The sequence below is a fragment of the Rhinopithecus bieti genome, unplaced genomic scaffold (assembly GCF_001698545.2).
Source record: "Rhinopithecus bieti isolate Rb0 unplaced genomic scaffold, ASM169854v2 scaffold_62671, whole genome shotgun sequence".
NCBI classification, from domain to species: Eukaryota; Metazoa; Chordata; class Mammalia; order Primates; family Cercopithecidae; genus Rhinopithecus; species Rhinopithecus bieti.
This window is the reverse complement of record NW_016824251.1, coordinates 120,763-138,670: the sequence shown is the minus strand read 5'-3', so window position 1 is coordinate 138,670 and position 17,908 is coordinate 120,763. Positions and strand designations below refer to the sequence as shown.

Genomic DNA, 17,908 nt, shown 5'->3' with positions numbered 1-17,908 from the left:
AATACTGTAGCAGAATAATGTTATTTTGTTAGGGGAGAAAGAAAACCCCTATCACTTTCCTGGGCGTTTTGACAGCAATGTGTCAGATAGCTATCTTCACGGAATTATTTATGAAGAAATACAGTTTATGGCAGTGTTTAACTTTACTAGCAAAAGAACTCCTTTTTTCCCAATAAAATTATATATAATACCTCACTACATAAAACAGACCATAAAGTGCAACTGCTCTGGTTGTGGTTTGTAACGGCCTAAAGCCTCACAGACTCGGTTCAGTTCATGCCCCTCTTTCACACCCCATCCAACAAAGACCCCCAAGACTGCTTCCCAGGCAGCATGGAGGACAGCAAGAAAATCATCACTTTACAGCATCTGTAAATATTAAAGATGTCATTATATACAGCATAATCAAAGTTTCAAATGAAATCAATTACTTCAAAGGCTTTACAGCAACAACGATAAAACATTTATAAAATTCATTTCTCAATTTACTCAAACACACATAAAAATTCACAACTTCATATTTAGAAAACTGCCTTTTTAAATCCGTCTTAGAATAAATGCAGCATCAACTTAACCATGTACTGGCTATTAGTGTAGCACATCAGAAAAAATATTAACTCTTTCCATAATAAATGTCATTATTGTAAAAAATGTGAAGCACACATTAGTGAAATGGATCAAGATCATTTTTTATTGCACATCTGCTTACATGTCTGCTGCTTTTGGGTAGAGCTAAACCTGAAATATTGAGTCAGTTTCCGCCATTTTACATCAACTAAATTATAGCAGTGAATTGCTTATGTGTCTTCCAGACTTATCTTCCAGAAACTAGAACATTAACCTTTCCAATTTATCTAGGTACGGAAGCACAAATTTAACATTTGTTTTTCAAAAATTTAAACACTCAAACAAACCAAACAACATCCTATAAAGAAAACAACTTTTATGTCTAGATGTACAACTGAGGTTCAGAAAACTTCTGATTATACAGTATTACAAAGGTAATGATAATCCAACCCTCTTCCAAACTGTTTAATTCCTGTATGTGTAATTAAGCATTTATTTTCAGAAATTTTAATACTTTCAGAAATTGATTCTCTCACAACTAGGTGTTTTTAAGATCCTCCATCCCATTAAAAATAAACAACCCACGATGACTCCAAATCTTTTTTTTTTTCATAATCAGTATTCTTATTCCCTTTCCACTGTACTCTACTGCTTAATGCAAAATGGAGAAAATGTGGTCCAAACAGAAATACAGCATTTGTGCAGGTCAAGCTTTCAACAGACATGGACCACAGGCATAGCCTGATTTTTAAAAAGCAACAAGAATGGTGACACAACTATTAGACCAAACACAAAATTCTGGCCATTAATGAATCAGAAGTAATAACTGATGCTCTACTTTTCATGATTCATTGATTTTCAAATTAATCAATGCTATACTTAAAAAGTCAAGCAACAACACATACTTGGCAAAATCTTCTAAATTCTCAAGTTCTCAAACAAAAAAGTTATTTTTAATACTTCACTCCCCTTATATCTTATGATTCAATCACTTATATTTTCCTTTGTTAGATTATTCAGAAGAAACAATTCTATTTAACCTTAATAAGTTTTGTCTCACACATTTTATATAAAGTTACTAAAATCACAATTCTCAGAAATTTATTTTTAATCATACAAACATTATATGATTTGACTGCAGTAAAGAAATTATATCCTTTCTTAATCTATTTAGAATGATATTATAAAATCTCTAAGACTCTTTTCCACAGCTTTTCTTTATACAAACAAACTCATAATTATGAAAAATGCATCTCAACTCCACAGTGAACTAGCATCCATGCTTATTCCACATAGGTACTGCCAGTGGTCCCTGCGGTGTCCTTTCAACAATGACAAACTCTTCAGGGTTGCCAAATGCCTCATAGAAAACCAATAAATCTTGTATGGCATGCTCCTCAATCTGAAAGGAGGAAGGGAAAGAAGACTTTTTATTCTTTTGATTATAAATTAAGCAGGATGTATTTGCCTTCCAATTTCCTTTTGAGGTACTACCACTTTCCATGGATACAATACAGTGAAATTAAATCAAGTATCCTGCTATCTCTGTGGCAAGGAAAAAGCTTGAGACCTGAGGTAGAATCATGAGATGCCCATGGGCTCTTGAATTTGAATCTTGAGCAGAAGGAAAAAGAAACTGAAAATGATTGCTGAAATTCATTCATTCCAATAGCTTTATTCTGTGAGATACTTTCTGCTATTGCACAAGTCCTCTAAATCTTGCTTCTGAACTTTCCAGTGCTACTATGGGTCTTTTCTGTTTCCAAGCCTGGCTGTCTGGTCTTTCAGCTAAGTCTATGGAATCTTAATAGCCCTCAAATAAATTATGTTTTCCTTAGGTTAGCCAGAGTAGGCTTCTGTTGCTTATAATCTTAGAATTCTTACTGATACAGAAGCCAAGTGTAGCACTAGAGAATACTGCCAAATTCTCTACTGGTCATTTTAAAAAACAAATAATCCAAAGTATCACCAAAGCAAAAATATAAGCTTTATCATAATTTATTAGTCATAAATGAATTGTCCTGAATATCTACAACTAATAAATACACTGCTAGATGCCTCAGTTCAATTTTACCTGGCATTTACATTTTAATTTCATAGATACAGGCACCTGTTCAAAGCAAACAAACATGATTTTCTTAAAACCTAAGTAGGAAATATAGTTCTTCTCTGAATTAAACCCTACTAAGTGTGTTATTTACCTGAATCAGAGCCAAGGGTTTTTCTCGACTTCTAATAAGAGCTGCTTCCTGTTGTAGTTCTTCTTCTACAATAGATGCAAAAGTGACTGGGGCTACCATGGATGGAGCAGTCACTGAAGAAGATAGCCAGGGACTGAAAGAATAATAATAACGAGTTTCACTCATCTTCCTAAATTTTTGCACACAAAATTTTCTCTGAAATACTCTTTAGCAATGCTACAATTTTTTCCAGTGATCTACAATGAGCAAACCTGGAAGCTTTCGCAGCTTACAGAATGATGAGTTTCACTCATCTTCCTAAATTTTTGCCTACAAAATTTTCTCTGAAATGCTCTTTAGCAATGCTACAATTTTTTCCAGTGACCTACAATGAGCAAACCTGGAAGCTTTCACAGAGATTACAGAATGATGAGGTGAGAAACAGAAAAACAGGAGAACTAATGTTTTATTTGGACCAGTGTTAGAGAGAAGGTTTTGGAAAGTACCAGGAAATGGGGAGGGAGCAGAAACAACATATCTGAACAGAAAGGTAACTCCAACTACAGTACAGAGAGGATTCAAGTAATACATTCTACTCAACACCATACTATTCCCAATTTCTTAACATTCTCCTTTTCTCTTTTTTTTTTTTTTTTGAGATGGAGTCTCGCTGTGTCACCCAGGCTGGAGTGCAGTGGCATGATCTTGGCTCACTGCAACCTCTGCCTCCCAGGTTCAAGCGATTCTCCTGCCCTAGCCTCATGAGTAGCTGGGATCACAGGCGTGCGCCACCATGCCCAGCTAAGTTTTGTATTTTTAGTAGAGACAGGGTTTCACCATGTTGGCCAGGCTGGTCTTGAACTCCTGACCTCAGATGATCCACCCACCTCTGTCTCCTAAAGTGCTGGGATTACAGGTGTGAGCCACTGCACTCGGCCTTAATGTTTTCAATGCTAAGCAGCAACTTAGCTTTGGAGGCCCATAACTTATCAATTAATCTTACTTGGGACTGTCTGGAAGTGGTAAATCTGAAATATGGTTGCCTTCTGGTCCTGGGGTACCATGGGTAGAGCATCTGCAAAACAAATGCCAAAATTAAAGATTAAAGCTTCTAGTAATATTAGTCAAACTGCTTATTAATATATACAGAGGAAGAATTGTAAACTCCTGACTCCAGAGGCAAATTAAATAAGTGCAGTCAAGCTTACCTTTAAAATTATAAGTAAACAAAATAATCTATATATATTTATAAAACCTTCTGTATAAAATATCATAGAGAAAGATATTGCAAGAAATAGCCTATTTCTAATAATATTATATATATACCAGATAAACCAATAATCTCTAAATCAGATAATTAACAGCCAAATTTTGTGAGGCGCTAATATACTTTATGAGCAAAGAATTACAGATAGGACAGAAATACAAAATATGATCTTTACCTTCTAAGAATTCACAAGCCAGTTAAGGAAACAACATACAAAATGACATATAAAATAATAGAACAGAATTTAAGACAGTATAACAAATTGAGTTATACTGGCTATAAGAACTATACAAATCACAATATTTAATCATTTGAGAGGGCCTCATGGAGAAGAATGAACTTGAGAAGATAATAAAAAAGAGGTATATGATGAAAGCAGTAAGAAGCATTCCAGTAAGGAGAAAAACTTAAAAAGGTACAATGCAGATGAGGTAATTGTGGAATTTTACAGTTAGAAAGGTCCCTAGAAATTATCTAGATCACTCCAATGCTCTCTTTCAGCAATGAGCAAACTGAGGACTAGACAGGTTTAACAACACAAAGTCAGAGAGTAAATTAACAGGACCTAAAATATTGACTTCATGATTCATTTACACACATTTATTGAGCATGTCAGGATTATCGTAGGTGCTGAAAATCAGGCTGATTAAAACCCAATCTTCTCCCCTCAAAAAATTCTGATGGGGAAGATTTAAAAATATACTTAAGCAATGATAAAACAATGTATACAGTACTATGGATGCACAGGAGAAAAACTAAAATATGGAAGATGGTATACACTGATGGCTTCACTGAGGAAATGACATTAAAGCTGAGGAGAGGGACAATTAAAAAGAATTTTGGTTGTACAAATACACAGACCTATAAAAGATTTCAGTGCTTTAAGTAAAGGCAGGCTGTTCTCTTTAATAAGCAAAGAATGTCTGAATTCAGGGCAAGGAAGAAACTTAAAGAGAAATAAAGTTTAAAAGAAACAGTAGGGCCAGAGTACAAAATGCACTGAAAGCTAAAATGTTTAGCCCTGATGTGTGGGCAAACAAATTTACTAAGAGCTTAAGTACTTCATGTGTATTATCCCATTTAATCTTTGCAATACCCTGTGAAGAAAGCATATATTAACCCATTATAGAGATGAAAAAACAAACTCAAAGAATATTATATAATTTGTCTGATTCACAAATTAGATAAGTAGCAGAGAGATAACAAAAATCTGGTCTTTTTGATTTAGAGTACGGTGTTTTTTCCATGATCACACAGCTGCCTTTATTTCTACTATTCCCCTTATTCTGGAATACATTCCACTTCAAATGTCTTCTCATTCTTATACTGTTGGCTCAAATGTCATTTTCTCTCTCCTCCTACAAAACTTCAATCATTATGATAAAGCATCACACACTGTTACTATCGTTTACATGTCAATCTTAATTGCTAGACTAGTCTCTTGAGGAACAGGACTGCTTCATTCATCTTTGTACCTCAATGTCCAGCAGAATACTTGGAAATACTTGTTTATGAAAAAATAATTAGAAAACTAATGACTGCAACAGAAATTCAAAGGGTTTTTTTAGTATATGATAATGAAAAGCAGAGGTTTTTAGGTTCTTTATTGCTTTAAATTACTGATAACTTTTCTTAGCGATATAGCTACTGAATTACAAACTGATACAAGCTTTGTAGTAAACCTGCATGGTATTACTACTCTCATTTCCATATGATGAAACTGAGATACAGAAAGATTCAGAAAGAGCTGTAACATGTTATACTGAATCTCAAATATGTTTCCTAAGACTACAATTCCATAACTTTTCCACTCATGATTTTCAGTGGATAATCTCATTAACTACAAATTTATCCAAACAACGTGTAGTCTGTCAAAATTTCATCTTAAAATGAACCAAATTTGTCAAATAAAATAGAGCTATGATTAAATAAATATCAAAAACATTCTAAACTTCCAAATAATAAATATAGCATTATTGAGTTTTCGACATTAGCAACATAAAAGTAGATATCACAAGAGACAATCTGTATAAAATTTAGCCTTCTGAAAATAAACAGCAACATAAAAAGGTTAACTGACATTTTCCTTAAAAGATTTTTGTTCAGGCCGGGCGTAGTGGCTCACGCCTGTAATCCCAGCACTTTGGGAGGCCAAGTCAGGCGGATCACCTAAGGTAGGGAGTTTGAGACCACCCTGACTAACATGGAGAAACCCCATCTCTACTAAAAATACAAAATTATCTGGGCTTGGTGGCGTATGCCTGTCATCCCAGCTACTCAAGGTGCGGAGGCAGGAGAATCGCTTGAACCCAGAAGGCAGAGGTTGCGGTGAGCCAAGATCACGCCATTGCACTCCAGCCTGGGCAACAAGAACAAAACTCCGTCTCAAAAAAAAAAAAGATTTTTGTTTGACCAAAACACATTAATATTGTCACATTTACACTTTAAAGGAACTAAATTATTCTTTGCTCAGTTGGCCTTAAAAAAAATTGTACTAGCTTAATTAGAAAGATTTTTATATAAGATTAGAGCTGATATAATCATAGAATAATTTTTGTCTCACAAGTAGTTTTTCTCACTAATTAGAAACATAAGCTCAGCTGGGTGCAGTGGCTCACACCTGTAATCCCAGCACTTTGGGAGGCTGAGGTGGGCAGATCACCTGAGGTCAGGAGTTTGAGACTAGTCTGACCAACATGGCAAAACCCCGTCTCTATTAAAAATACAAACATCAGCCGGGCGCGGTGGCAGGCGCCTGTAGTCGCAGCTACTGGGGTGGCTGAGGCAGGAGAATCACTTGAACCTGGAGGCAGAGGTTGCAGTGAGTGGAGATCACACCCTTGTACTCCAGCCTGGGCGACAAGAGCAAGACTCTGTCTCGAAAAAAAAAAAAAGAAACACAGCTTACATTTTCTTTCCAGAATTACATAAGGGGACATTTCAGTGAAAGGAAAATAGGAAATAAAAGCAGATGAAATGAAAAAGAATACCTAAGCAACAATAAACAATAAAAATTGTACAAATTGCTCACTTTTAGATGTTAACACCCTTAAATTACATTGTCATTCTTGCCCTAATCTTGGAAAAAACTACATTTTCTACAACTTAAACAAGAATGTATAATTTGTGGAATTTCCTGAGATGAGTCCCCAACCCCTAGCACCCTAACTCCCCAAAGGACCATAAGCATTCCTATCTTCTTAACTCCTACAATTTCCTCTGTTTATACTGCCCCATCTTCTCTTACTTCTTCTTTTAAAAATCCCATCCTGTATTCAAAAGCTTATGACAATGAAAGGAATCAAGAATTAAGTGATCTCTTTTTTTCTAATATTATTCACATGCTTATAAATATAGTAATATTTAGAAATGAATATAAAAAGTGCTTATGAACTAACACAGCTCAAACCCTTCTGCAATGAAGTCTTCCTGACAACAACCCAAAACTGAGCCCATGCTCAGTTTTCCTTCTCAGAACCACTCATTTGGTACTTCATCATTTTGTAATCTCTTTAATACTTCTATATTGTATCGTAATTTCTTTCTTTTTGTTTTTTTGTTGTTCCTGCTGTTGTTTTGGAGACAGAGTCTCACTCTGTTACTCAGGCTGGAGTGTGGTGGCATGATCCTGGCTCACTGCAACTTCCACCTCCCAGTTCAAGCAATTCTCCTGCCTCTGCCTCCCTAGTAGCTGGAATTACAGACATGCACCACTATGCCTGGCTTTTTTTTTTTTTTTTTGAGATGGAGTTTCGCTCTTGTTGCCCAGGCTGGAGTGCAATGGCGCAATCTCGGGTCACTGCAACCTCCGCCTCTGACTCCTGGGTTCAAGCAACTTTCCTGCCTCAGCCTCCCAAGTAGCTGGGATTACAGGCATGTGCCACCCCAGGCCTGGCTAATTTTGTATTTTTAGTAGAGATGGGGTTTCTCCATGTTGGTCAGGCTGGTCTTGAACTCCCGACCGCAGGTGATCCGCCTGCCTCGGCCTCCCAAAGTGCTGAGATTACAGGCGTGAGCCACAGCGCCTGGACCTTGTATCGTAATTTCATTCTTATTCTATCATTTAACATCCCTGTACGTACGTTAATATTTATCAACTAGATTTCAGACACATGAAAGGCTGCGCCTATACATTCTACTTTTATATATACCCAACAGAGGCCAGTACCATGTAGCCCATAATTTGCAAATTAATGAATATTTTAGTTTGTCTGTAATGTTTTATATTTCCTTTTTAAAAAAGCATACTTATTATGTTTTCTATGATAGAAAAAAAACTCTGAAACTCAAAGCTATATGCTTTCTTTCTCAGAATCACTATCAGTGATAGCCACAGCTATTTAAAACATTAACTCCCATACCAAAAATACTGAAGCTATGGATATGTCATACTGTCATAAACTCCATTAAGTCAAACTTCCAAAGCAGTATGTAACAGGGCACACTTATAATTAAGAGCCCTGATGTTATAGCACACTCTAGTGATCAACTATGAAACCACAGATCCATATTTTAAGTTCCATGACAAATCATTATATATCTAAAGACATTTTTTAAAGTTTCAATGAATATTAATATTTAAAATATAAAAATACAAAAATTATCTTAATTTTCATACCTTTAAATTGATATATCTAAGACATGCAATACAACTCACTACATTAGAAACAAATGTTACTTCAAACAGGGTAACAATTTTAATTAATTTACTCATTCAGTCATTCACCAGACACACGAAGCACCTACTACATGCCAGGAGCCAGTCTGAATACTGGTAGTAAAATGATGAGCAATGACAAACCTCCTTGCTCTCATTGAACATATAATTAAACATACAGACATGAAAATACTTAAGAGTAGACAAATGTTAAAGAATTACACTAATAAATGTGGGACGTACAATAAAAAGTACTATGAGAACATACAACAGTAAACTGCCCCAGCAAGTCAGACTTCTCCAAAGAATATAACTGAATAGATATTGAAAGAAGAGTTAGAATCAGTCTGTCAAAGGGTTAGGAGGTGGAAAGACGGAAAGTGCATTTGAGAACTCAGAGAAGGCCAAGAGGACTAGAACACAGAGATCAGGTTACAAAATCAAGTTAAAGACAGTAGGCAGGAGCCAGACTATGTAGGCCTTGAAGGCCATATTAAGAATGCTATAGCTTTTTTCTTAAAAGCAGTAACTCCAAATTTTAAAAAAGAACACACTGGCTTAATATATTGGAGGAAAGAAAGGCAAGATCAGTCAGTAGGGCAACTCAGGTGGCCTAGGTGAAGTATCACAGTAAACTGAATCAGAGGTGATAGCACTGGAGATAAAATTTAGTATATGGATTTGAGAAATATTTAAGAGATAAAACTGGAATGCTCTAACAGTAGACTGAATACTCGTGAAGAAAATGGAAGTGCCAAAGACACAAATTTCTTCCTATTTACTGAGGAAGAAAATTCCGAAAGAATAGGCTATGCTATGTTTTCTATATTTTGTTTGATTTTGGTTTTATGAGAGGGGTATGAGGAAAACACTAAGTTTCGTTTTGGACATGAAGTTTGCAGTGTTTCTGAACATCCAGATAGAATGGTAGGGTCAATAAGAGATAATTAAGTCTAAAGCCCAGATGATAGATATGGGCAAGAGATACTAGTAATGGGGCTGGGAGACAGAATGAATTACGGACTGAGTGGGAGGTGACAACTCTTTTGAGAAATCTGGCTGTGAAGGAGATGGAGAATTGGTAATGACAGGACAACTGATAGAAGAAAGTGTGCCCAGACCACAGGAGAGACCTGAGCACATTCAAAATCAGAGAGGAAAAATCTAGTTAAAAGGAAAAGGTTGAATCTTACACAAGAAAGGAAAGGGATAATTAATAGTTTTCAGGCTTCTGAAGTGGGAAGCATTAAGATAAAAGCACAGGTATTGGCCTAAGATAAGAGAGAGAACTTTTCTATGGCAAAACAAGAAAGGAGGATAGTTCTAAATAGGCAGGGGCTAATCTGTTCACCACTGTAACTTTAATACTTAGCATAATGTCTGATACAAAGTTCATCATCAATAAATGTTTGATAGCCAATTTTAAGACTATGTACCTAGTTTTATATTTATAAGCCTATCATAATTATAATTGTATAAATTAATATGCAAAAATACTTAATCTGCTTCATGTGTTAGTATTCCATTTAAGGTTTTTTTTGTTTTGTTTTGTTTGTTTGTTTTTGAGACGGGGTCTCCCTCTGTTGCTCAGGCTGGAGTGCAGTGGCACAATCATGGCTAACTGCAGCCTTTACCTCCCAGGCTCAAGCAATCCTCCCAACCCAGCCTCCTGAATAGATGGCACTACAGGCACATGCCACCAACCTGAGCTAATTTATTTTTCTTGCTATTTTTTGTAGAGACAGGGTTTCATCATGTTGCCAGGCTGGTCTCAAACCTCTAGACTCAAGTGATCTGCCCACCTCGGCCTCCCAAAGTGCTAGGATTACAGGCATTAAGCCACCAAACTCAGCCTAGGATTTTTATTTTAAAACAGTATTTTAATGCTAGAAGTATTAGACAAGTTAGGGAGATGACTTCAGATCTTTTAAGGCTCAAGAACTTTCCTCCTAAAAGTAAATATCTGTAAGAAAGAAGACAGTCACAATACTAACAGTGAAAATATGCCTAAACATTTCATCTAAATCAGGAGTTTCCAAACATTGTCGTCAGAAGACTTTGATAGTTCCTCAGGGCAGGTAAAGTGACATTAAACTAGTATAACTCCCCAGTCTCTGTTCCGTGCTTCACTCAGAGAAGTTTATATTATCTGTTTGATGCACTTGAATTGGACATAACATATCTTACTTATTTTGTTTTGTTTGTTTGAGACCAGGTCTCACTCTGTCATCCATGCTGGAGTGCAGTGGTTCGATCACAGCTCACTGAAAATACTGCTTTTAAATTATAGATAGATTTTGATGCTTCATGTAGGCATTTAAAATATGAAACGTTTTTCTTTAAAATACATTGGACCCCTGGCCAACACGGTGAAACCCCGTCTCTCCAAAAAAAAATACAAAAAACTAGCCGGGCGAGGTGGCGGGCATCTGTAGTCCCAGCTACTCGGGAGGCTGAGGCAGGAGAATGGCGTAAACCCGGGAGGCGGAGCTTGCAGTGAGCTGAGATCGGACCACTGCACTCCAGCCCCGGTGACAGAGCGAGACTCCACCTCAAAAAAAAAAAAATACATTGGACTTTCTAAAGCAGTATCAAAAATAGCTAGGCCAGGTGTGGCGGCTCATGCCTGTAATCCTAGCACTTTGGAAGGCTGAGGTGGGAGAACTGCTTGAGGCCAGGAGTTCGAGACCAGCCTGGGCAACATAATGAAACCCCCATCTCTACTTTCATGATAATTAAAATTAAAAAATAGCTAGAGAAAAAATTGCAAATACCCAAAGGTTCATCAACAGATGCACAGATAAACACATTGTATGTGGTATGCCCATACAATGAAATACTATTCGGCAATGAAACAGAATCAATGGATACCCATAACAGCATGAATAAATCTCGAAATAATTATGCTGAGTAAAAGACTACTTTTTACTACGGGTACCTACTGCACGACCCTGCTGATATAAAACTCTAAAATGCACAAGCTAGTCTGTATTGGCAGATTAGTAGCTGCTTGGGAGGGGGAAACAGAAGGAAGAGAGGAAGGGATTACAAAGGGTCATGACAAAACATCTGAAAATGATGCTTATGTTCACTATTTTGAATGTTGTGGTGGTGTCACAGGTGTACATATGTGCTGAAACTACAGAATGTGTACTTTAAATAGATGCACTTGATTTTAAGTCAATTATATCTCAATAACTGTTTCAAATTTTTTAAGTGGGGAAGGAATTTACACATGCTAATTTTAATTCTGAATGTAAAAGAGTGTACAAAAAAATCTGCCTCATAAAGTTTTAAAGATTATTTCAGAACATAAAACCACCACAGACTATTTTAAGGTAGAAACTGTATTAGTTTTACGTTTGTTTTATTACCTGACAATTTTTGCTGCCTGAGAATTTTCAATTCCTTTAAAAGAAACTTTTTTGACATGATCGCCTGAACTATGGCTAGTAACAGACTTTTTTTCTTCTAGTAAGAAATCCCGGAATGACTTGGATGAAACTGAATGCAGAGAAGATGCCCTGCAAAAGAAAGCAAAGATCATGTTAAAACATCCATTTTGTAAAAGGGCATTGCTGGAAGTTATAAGAGAACAATAAGAGAATGTACACCAAAAATTTTACAATATACAATTACAGTTTTCAGTGTGATGTTGGATTCTTGATGCCAATTGTGAAATATCCAAAACTATTCCATAAGAAAAAGTAATCAATGAAGACCAAGTCTAGAGATAACTTAGATGTTAAAATCAGCAATAATATTAAAATAGATATTATAATTATGCATCAGATAATGACAACAAAAGTTCATTAAAAATAGGTAAGCTTGGCAAAAGAAGCTATTAAAAAAAGAACAAAACGAAAATTCAATAATTTTTAATATATTTTTTAAAATTCACTGTATAGATTGAAGAGTTGGTAAACTTGAAGATAAACCAAAAGAAATTTTGAATCTGAAAACAAAAAAGAGAAGTTGAAGAAAATTATCCCATAGTGAGTTATAAGATAAAATCAAAAGGTCTGTCATAGGTATAACTGAAGTCCCAGAAATAAAGAAGAGAGATATGGCAGTTTTTAGAAAAAGAAACAATGGCCAAAATTTTCCCAAATTTGGTAGAAGATATAAATTTAAAGACTCCAGAATTTTGGCAAACCCCAAAAAAGATAAAACAAAGAAAACCATACTTAGACACATAATAAATAAACAGCTGAAATCCAAAGCTAAACAGAAAATCTTGAAAGCAGCCAGAGAAACGCAACACAGAATGAAAATGAGTAGCTTGTTATTTGAAACAATGAAGCCCAAAAGACGATGGAAGGGAATCTTTAATATGATGAAAGAGGTAAAGAATGTCAATCCAGAATTCTATATCTATGTGAGTAATCTTGAAAGTAGGTCCTCTTCAAGTCATGCCTTGAAATGACTATAGCCCTGGGCAAACCTTGACTGCAGCACTGTGGAAGATCCTGAGTCAGAGGCACTCAGCTGAGATTCCTGACCCAAAGGAATTATGATAATAAATGTTGGTTGTTTTAAGATGTTGTTCAAGCATAATCTGTTAGGAAGCAATAAATAATTACAGAAATTAAAAGGGTAATAAAGAAATCTTATAAAGTCAGGTACAGTGGCTCACGCCTGTAATCCCCAGCACTTTGGGAGGCCAAGGCAGGTGGATTGCTCGAGCCCAGGAGTTTGAGACCAGCCTGGCCAATATGGTGAAACTCCGTCTCTACTAAAACACAAAATTAGCTGGGCATGGTGGCGCACACCTGTAATCCCAGCTACTCAGGAGGCTGAGGCATGAGAATCGTTTGAACCTGGGAGGCAGAGGTTGCAGTGAGCTGAGACTGAGCCACTGCATTCCAGGCTGGGTGACAGAGCAAGACTCTGTCTCAAAAAATGAAAACAAAANAATTACAGAAATTAAAAGGGTAATAAAGAAATCTTATAAAGTCAGGTACAGTGGCTCACGCCTGTAATCCCCAGCACTTTGGGAGGCCAAGGCAGGTGGATTGCTCGAGCCCAGGAGTTTGAGACCAGCCTGGCCAATATGGTGAAACTCCGTCTCTACTAAAAACACAAAAATTAGCTGGGCATGGTGGCGCACACCTGTAATCCCAGCTACTCAGGAGGCTGAGGCATGAGAATCGTTTGAACCTGGGAGGCAGAGGTTGCAGTGAGCTGAGACTGAGCCACTGCATTCCAGGCTGGGTGACAGAGCAAGACTCTGTCTCAAAAAATGAAAAACAAAACAGAAAAAAAAAAAGATAGAAATGTTATAAACAACTTAACACAAATAAATTTGACAATTTACATGGAATAGACAAATATCATTTTTAAAAAACCAAATTACTGAAAATAACAGAAAATCTATATAGACTGTAGCTATTTTAAAAATTGAATTAATCTCACCAGGTTTTTTAACTGCAAAAATTGACAAACTGATTCCAAAATTTATATGAGAATAAAAAATCCCAGATTAGCCAAAGCATTCTTTAAAAAAAAATACAAAGTTGGAAGAAGACAAAACCAATTACGGTAATCAGGATAGTATATGCTAGGCCTGAATGTATTTCCTCCAAAAACTCATGTTGAAGTGTAAATGTCACTGTGCTTGTATTGTGAGATGACACCTTTAAGAGGTGTTTAAGTTATGGAGGTGCCTCACAAACCGACTAATGCCATTATCACTGAGAGTAGTTAACTCTTTTTGTGCTCTCTCACCCTGCTGGCATATGCCTTCCACTATGCTATGAAGTAGCAACAAGGCTTCTGCCAGATGCCGGCACCTTGATATTGGACATCGCAGCCTCTAGAACTGTGAGCCAATAAATATCTGTTCATTATAAATTACCCACTCTGTTACAGCAGCACAAAATGAACTAAGACTGTGTGATACTGGCAAAAGGATCGACAAACAGATTTCTTCAAATATGTTCTATTGTTCTTTCCACCGACTATGCCATAATTTGAAAGAGTGTCTGATTTCCCACAATTTTACTTTCCTAACTCACAAGCTCCAGCTATTTTCCACCTTTACAGCCACAGAAAATTTATGGAGAAGCATTTTAGACATTTGAACCTAAATAAAAATTAACCAGAATTTTGTTCCTCAGCTAAAGTCCTGTAATTTTACTCTAAATAATATTTTTAGCTTTAAAATGTTAAATAATTGAAATTGTTTTATATTGCATGCATTAGCTCTAAATGGAATTTGAAAGAATTTACTTTCAAACATCAAGCCAGGCCACAAAGACCATGTATTCTTCCACTGAAGATGACTGATGAGAAATGTTCTATTATTTCTCCAAATAAAACATTTAATTTTGAGAAGTAGCCAAATCCCATACATACTTAGCGTTTTCACATTAAACTTAAAATTTGCCTGGTTGGAACTTCAATCTAATGCAAAAACCCAGTTATCTCTAATACTTTCCATTGCCACACCTACCTGCCAGCAGCAGGAGTACAATTATATACACTGGGAATTTGCACAGACTAGGCGAATGAATGCGTGAACAAACTAGTGAAAATCCTACCACAACCACAAGTATATTTAGAGTGCTAATTTGTGATTTGCTAATGAATTGCACATTAACCTTAATATTAACATAAACATATTTTTAAAAATCTTTTGAAGAAGTAAAATCTCATTAGATGATACTTCAGGTAATGATGTACCTTTAAGAAGGATTTTTAAAAACAGTTAAATTGGCTGGGCATGGTGGCTCACACCTGTAATCCTAGCACTTTGGGAGGCCCAAGTGGATGGATCACGACGTCAGGAGTTCGAGACCAGCCTGTCCAACATGGTGAAACCCCATCTCTACTAAAAATACAAAATTAGCTCAGCATGGTGGTGTGCACCTGTAATCCCAGCTACTCGGGAGGCTGAGGCAGGAGAAGTGCTTGAATCCAGGAGGCGGAGGCTGCAGTGAGCCAAGATCGTGCCACAGCACTGCAGCCTGGACAACAGAGCAAAACTCCGTCTCAGGAAAAAAACAAACAAACAGATAAATCACCATAGTCATGAATATATTCTATAAATAACAATCTATAAATCTGATTAAAAGTTAACTTCAGCCAGGAACAGTGGCTCACGCCTGTATTCTCAACACTTTCGGAGGTAGAAACAAGAGGACTGCTGAGCCCAGGAGTTCAAGACCAGCCGGGGACACACAGGAAGACCCATCTCTACAACAAATAAAAAATTAGCTGAGCATGGTGATGCACACCTGTGATCCCAGCTACTCAGGAGGCTGAGGTGGAAGGATTGCTTCAGCCTAGAAAGTCAAGGATGCAGTGAGCTAAGATTGCACCACTGCACTCCAGCTTGGGCAACAGAATGAGATCCTGTCTCAAAAACAAAAAAAAGTTCCAATTTTTTTTTAAAACCAATGCATACGAGATATGTCCTCACGCAAACAATCTATTCCATTTTTACTTCAAGCATATGTTACAAGTATTTACATTCTATGTGTATCTGATTAAAAATCAAGTGATATGCTGAATTATGTGGTTACCTCATAATTTTATAATGACATGAAAAATTATATCACATTATATTCACTCAATGATTAATGTTTTACCTAGAGTTCAGGTTAAAATACTTTGTAGTCTTTTCCAATTCTGTGGAGAAAGTCATTGGTAGCTTAATGGNGAACCAACCCAAATGTCCATCAATGACAGACTGGATTAAGAAAATGTGGCACATATACACCATGGAATACTATGCAGCCATAAAAAAGGATGAGTTCATGTCCTTTGTAGGGACATAGATAAGGCTGGAAACCATCATTCTCAGCAAACTATTGCAAGAACAGAAAACTAAACACTCATAGGTGTTCTCACTCATAGGTGCGAATTGAACAATGAGATCACTTGTACACAGGAAGGTGAACATCACACACCGGGGCCTGTTGTGGGGTGGGGGGAGGGATAGCATTAGGAGATATACCTAATGTAAATGACAAGTTAATGGGTACAGCACACCAACACGGCACATGTATACATATGTAACAAACCTGCACGTTGTGTACATGTACCCTAGAACTTAAAATGCAATAAAAAATAAATAAATAAATAAATAAATAAATACTTTGTAGTCTCATAAGAGTTCAAGAAAGAAAATTATTCAACAATTTAATAATAGTAATTTCAATTTATACTGAAGTGTTTTGCTTTGCTGTGCTTTGCTGTGCTTCATAGTTAACTGTGTTTTTAAACAGGCTGAAGGTTTGCGGCTACCTTGCATGGAACAACTACATCCTGCCATTTTTCTAACAATACATGCTCACTTTGTGTCTCTGTGTCACATTTTGGTAATTCTCCTGGTATTTCAAACTTTTTTATTATTATCGTATCTATGGTGATCTTTGATGTTACTATTATAATTGTTTTGGAGCACCATGAACCACATCCACACAAGGTGGCAAGCTTCATTGATAAATGTTTGTTTTCTGACTGTTACACCAATTGGCAGTTCTCCCATCTCTCTCTCTCTCCTCCTTAGGCCTCCCTATTTCCTAAGAAACAACAATATTGACATTAGACCAACTAATAACCCTACAGTGGCCTCTGTGTGTTCAAGAGAAAGAAAAAGTCACACGTCTCTCACTTTAAATCAAAAGCTAGAAACAATTAAGCTTAGTGACGAAAGCACCACCCTGATCACTCAGCAGTCATCAACATCAAGGCAAGATCTTCCACTATAAAAAGATGATTCACTGAAGGCTCAGATGACCATTAGCATTTTTTAGCAATAAAATATTTTTACATTAAGGTTTTTTTGGTAGATATTATGCTATTGCACACTTAGCAAACTACAGTATAGTATAAACATTACTTTTATAGGCACCAGGAAACCAAAAATTTCTTGTGACTTGCTTTATTGTGATGTTTGCTTTATTGAGGTAGTCTGGAACCGAACTTGCAGTATCTCCAAAGTATGCCTGTATAGTCTTAAGAAGCCATAAAAAGAGCATAAACTACTAATTTTAGACAATTCAGACACCTCTCACCTTGTTGATAATAATTCAGAATACCTATAACATCTATAATTATCTAAATTATCTATAATTGGTCAGTTAGATAAATTTTCTTGGTGTCCTAAGATACATAAAACTCATTACTCATGTTTGTACTTAAGTTTTCCAATTACATTTTCATAAAATAAATGTATAACAAATATCACTTTTATTTGATAATTATCAAATTCTTTTTTTTTTTTTTTTT

The 17,908-nt window shown here is 36.2% G+C and overlaps 1 protein-coding gene across 1 annotated transcript in view; it reads right to left on the bottom strand.

Annotated features, from left to right (window-relative positions):
* Window positions 1–668: 668 nt before the first annotated feature.
* Window positions 669–17,908, bottom strand: part of IBTK (inhibitor of Bruton tyrosine kinase) — an 83,523-nt gene continuing 66,283 nt past the window's right edge. Inside the window, 4 exon segments of the mRNA XM_017862208.1 lie at window positions 669–1,969; window positions 2,769–2,901; window positions 3,751–3,822; window positions 12,046–12,195. Of these exon segments, the coding sequence (XP_017717697.1) occupies window positions 1,838–1,969; window positions 2,769–2,901; window positions 3,751–3,822; window positions 12,046–12,195 (487 nt within the window). The 3' untranslated portion in view covers window positions 669–1,837.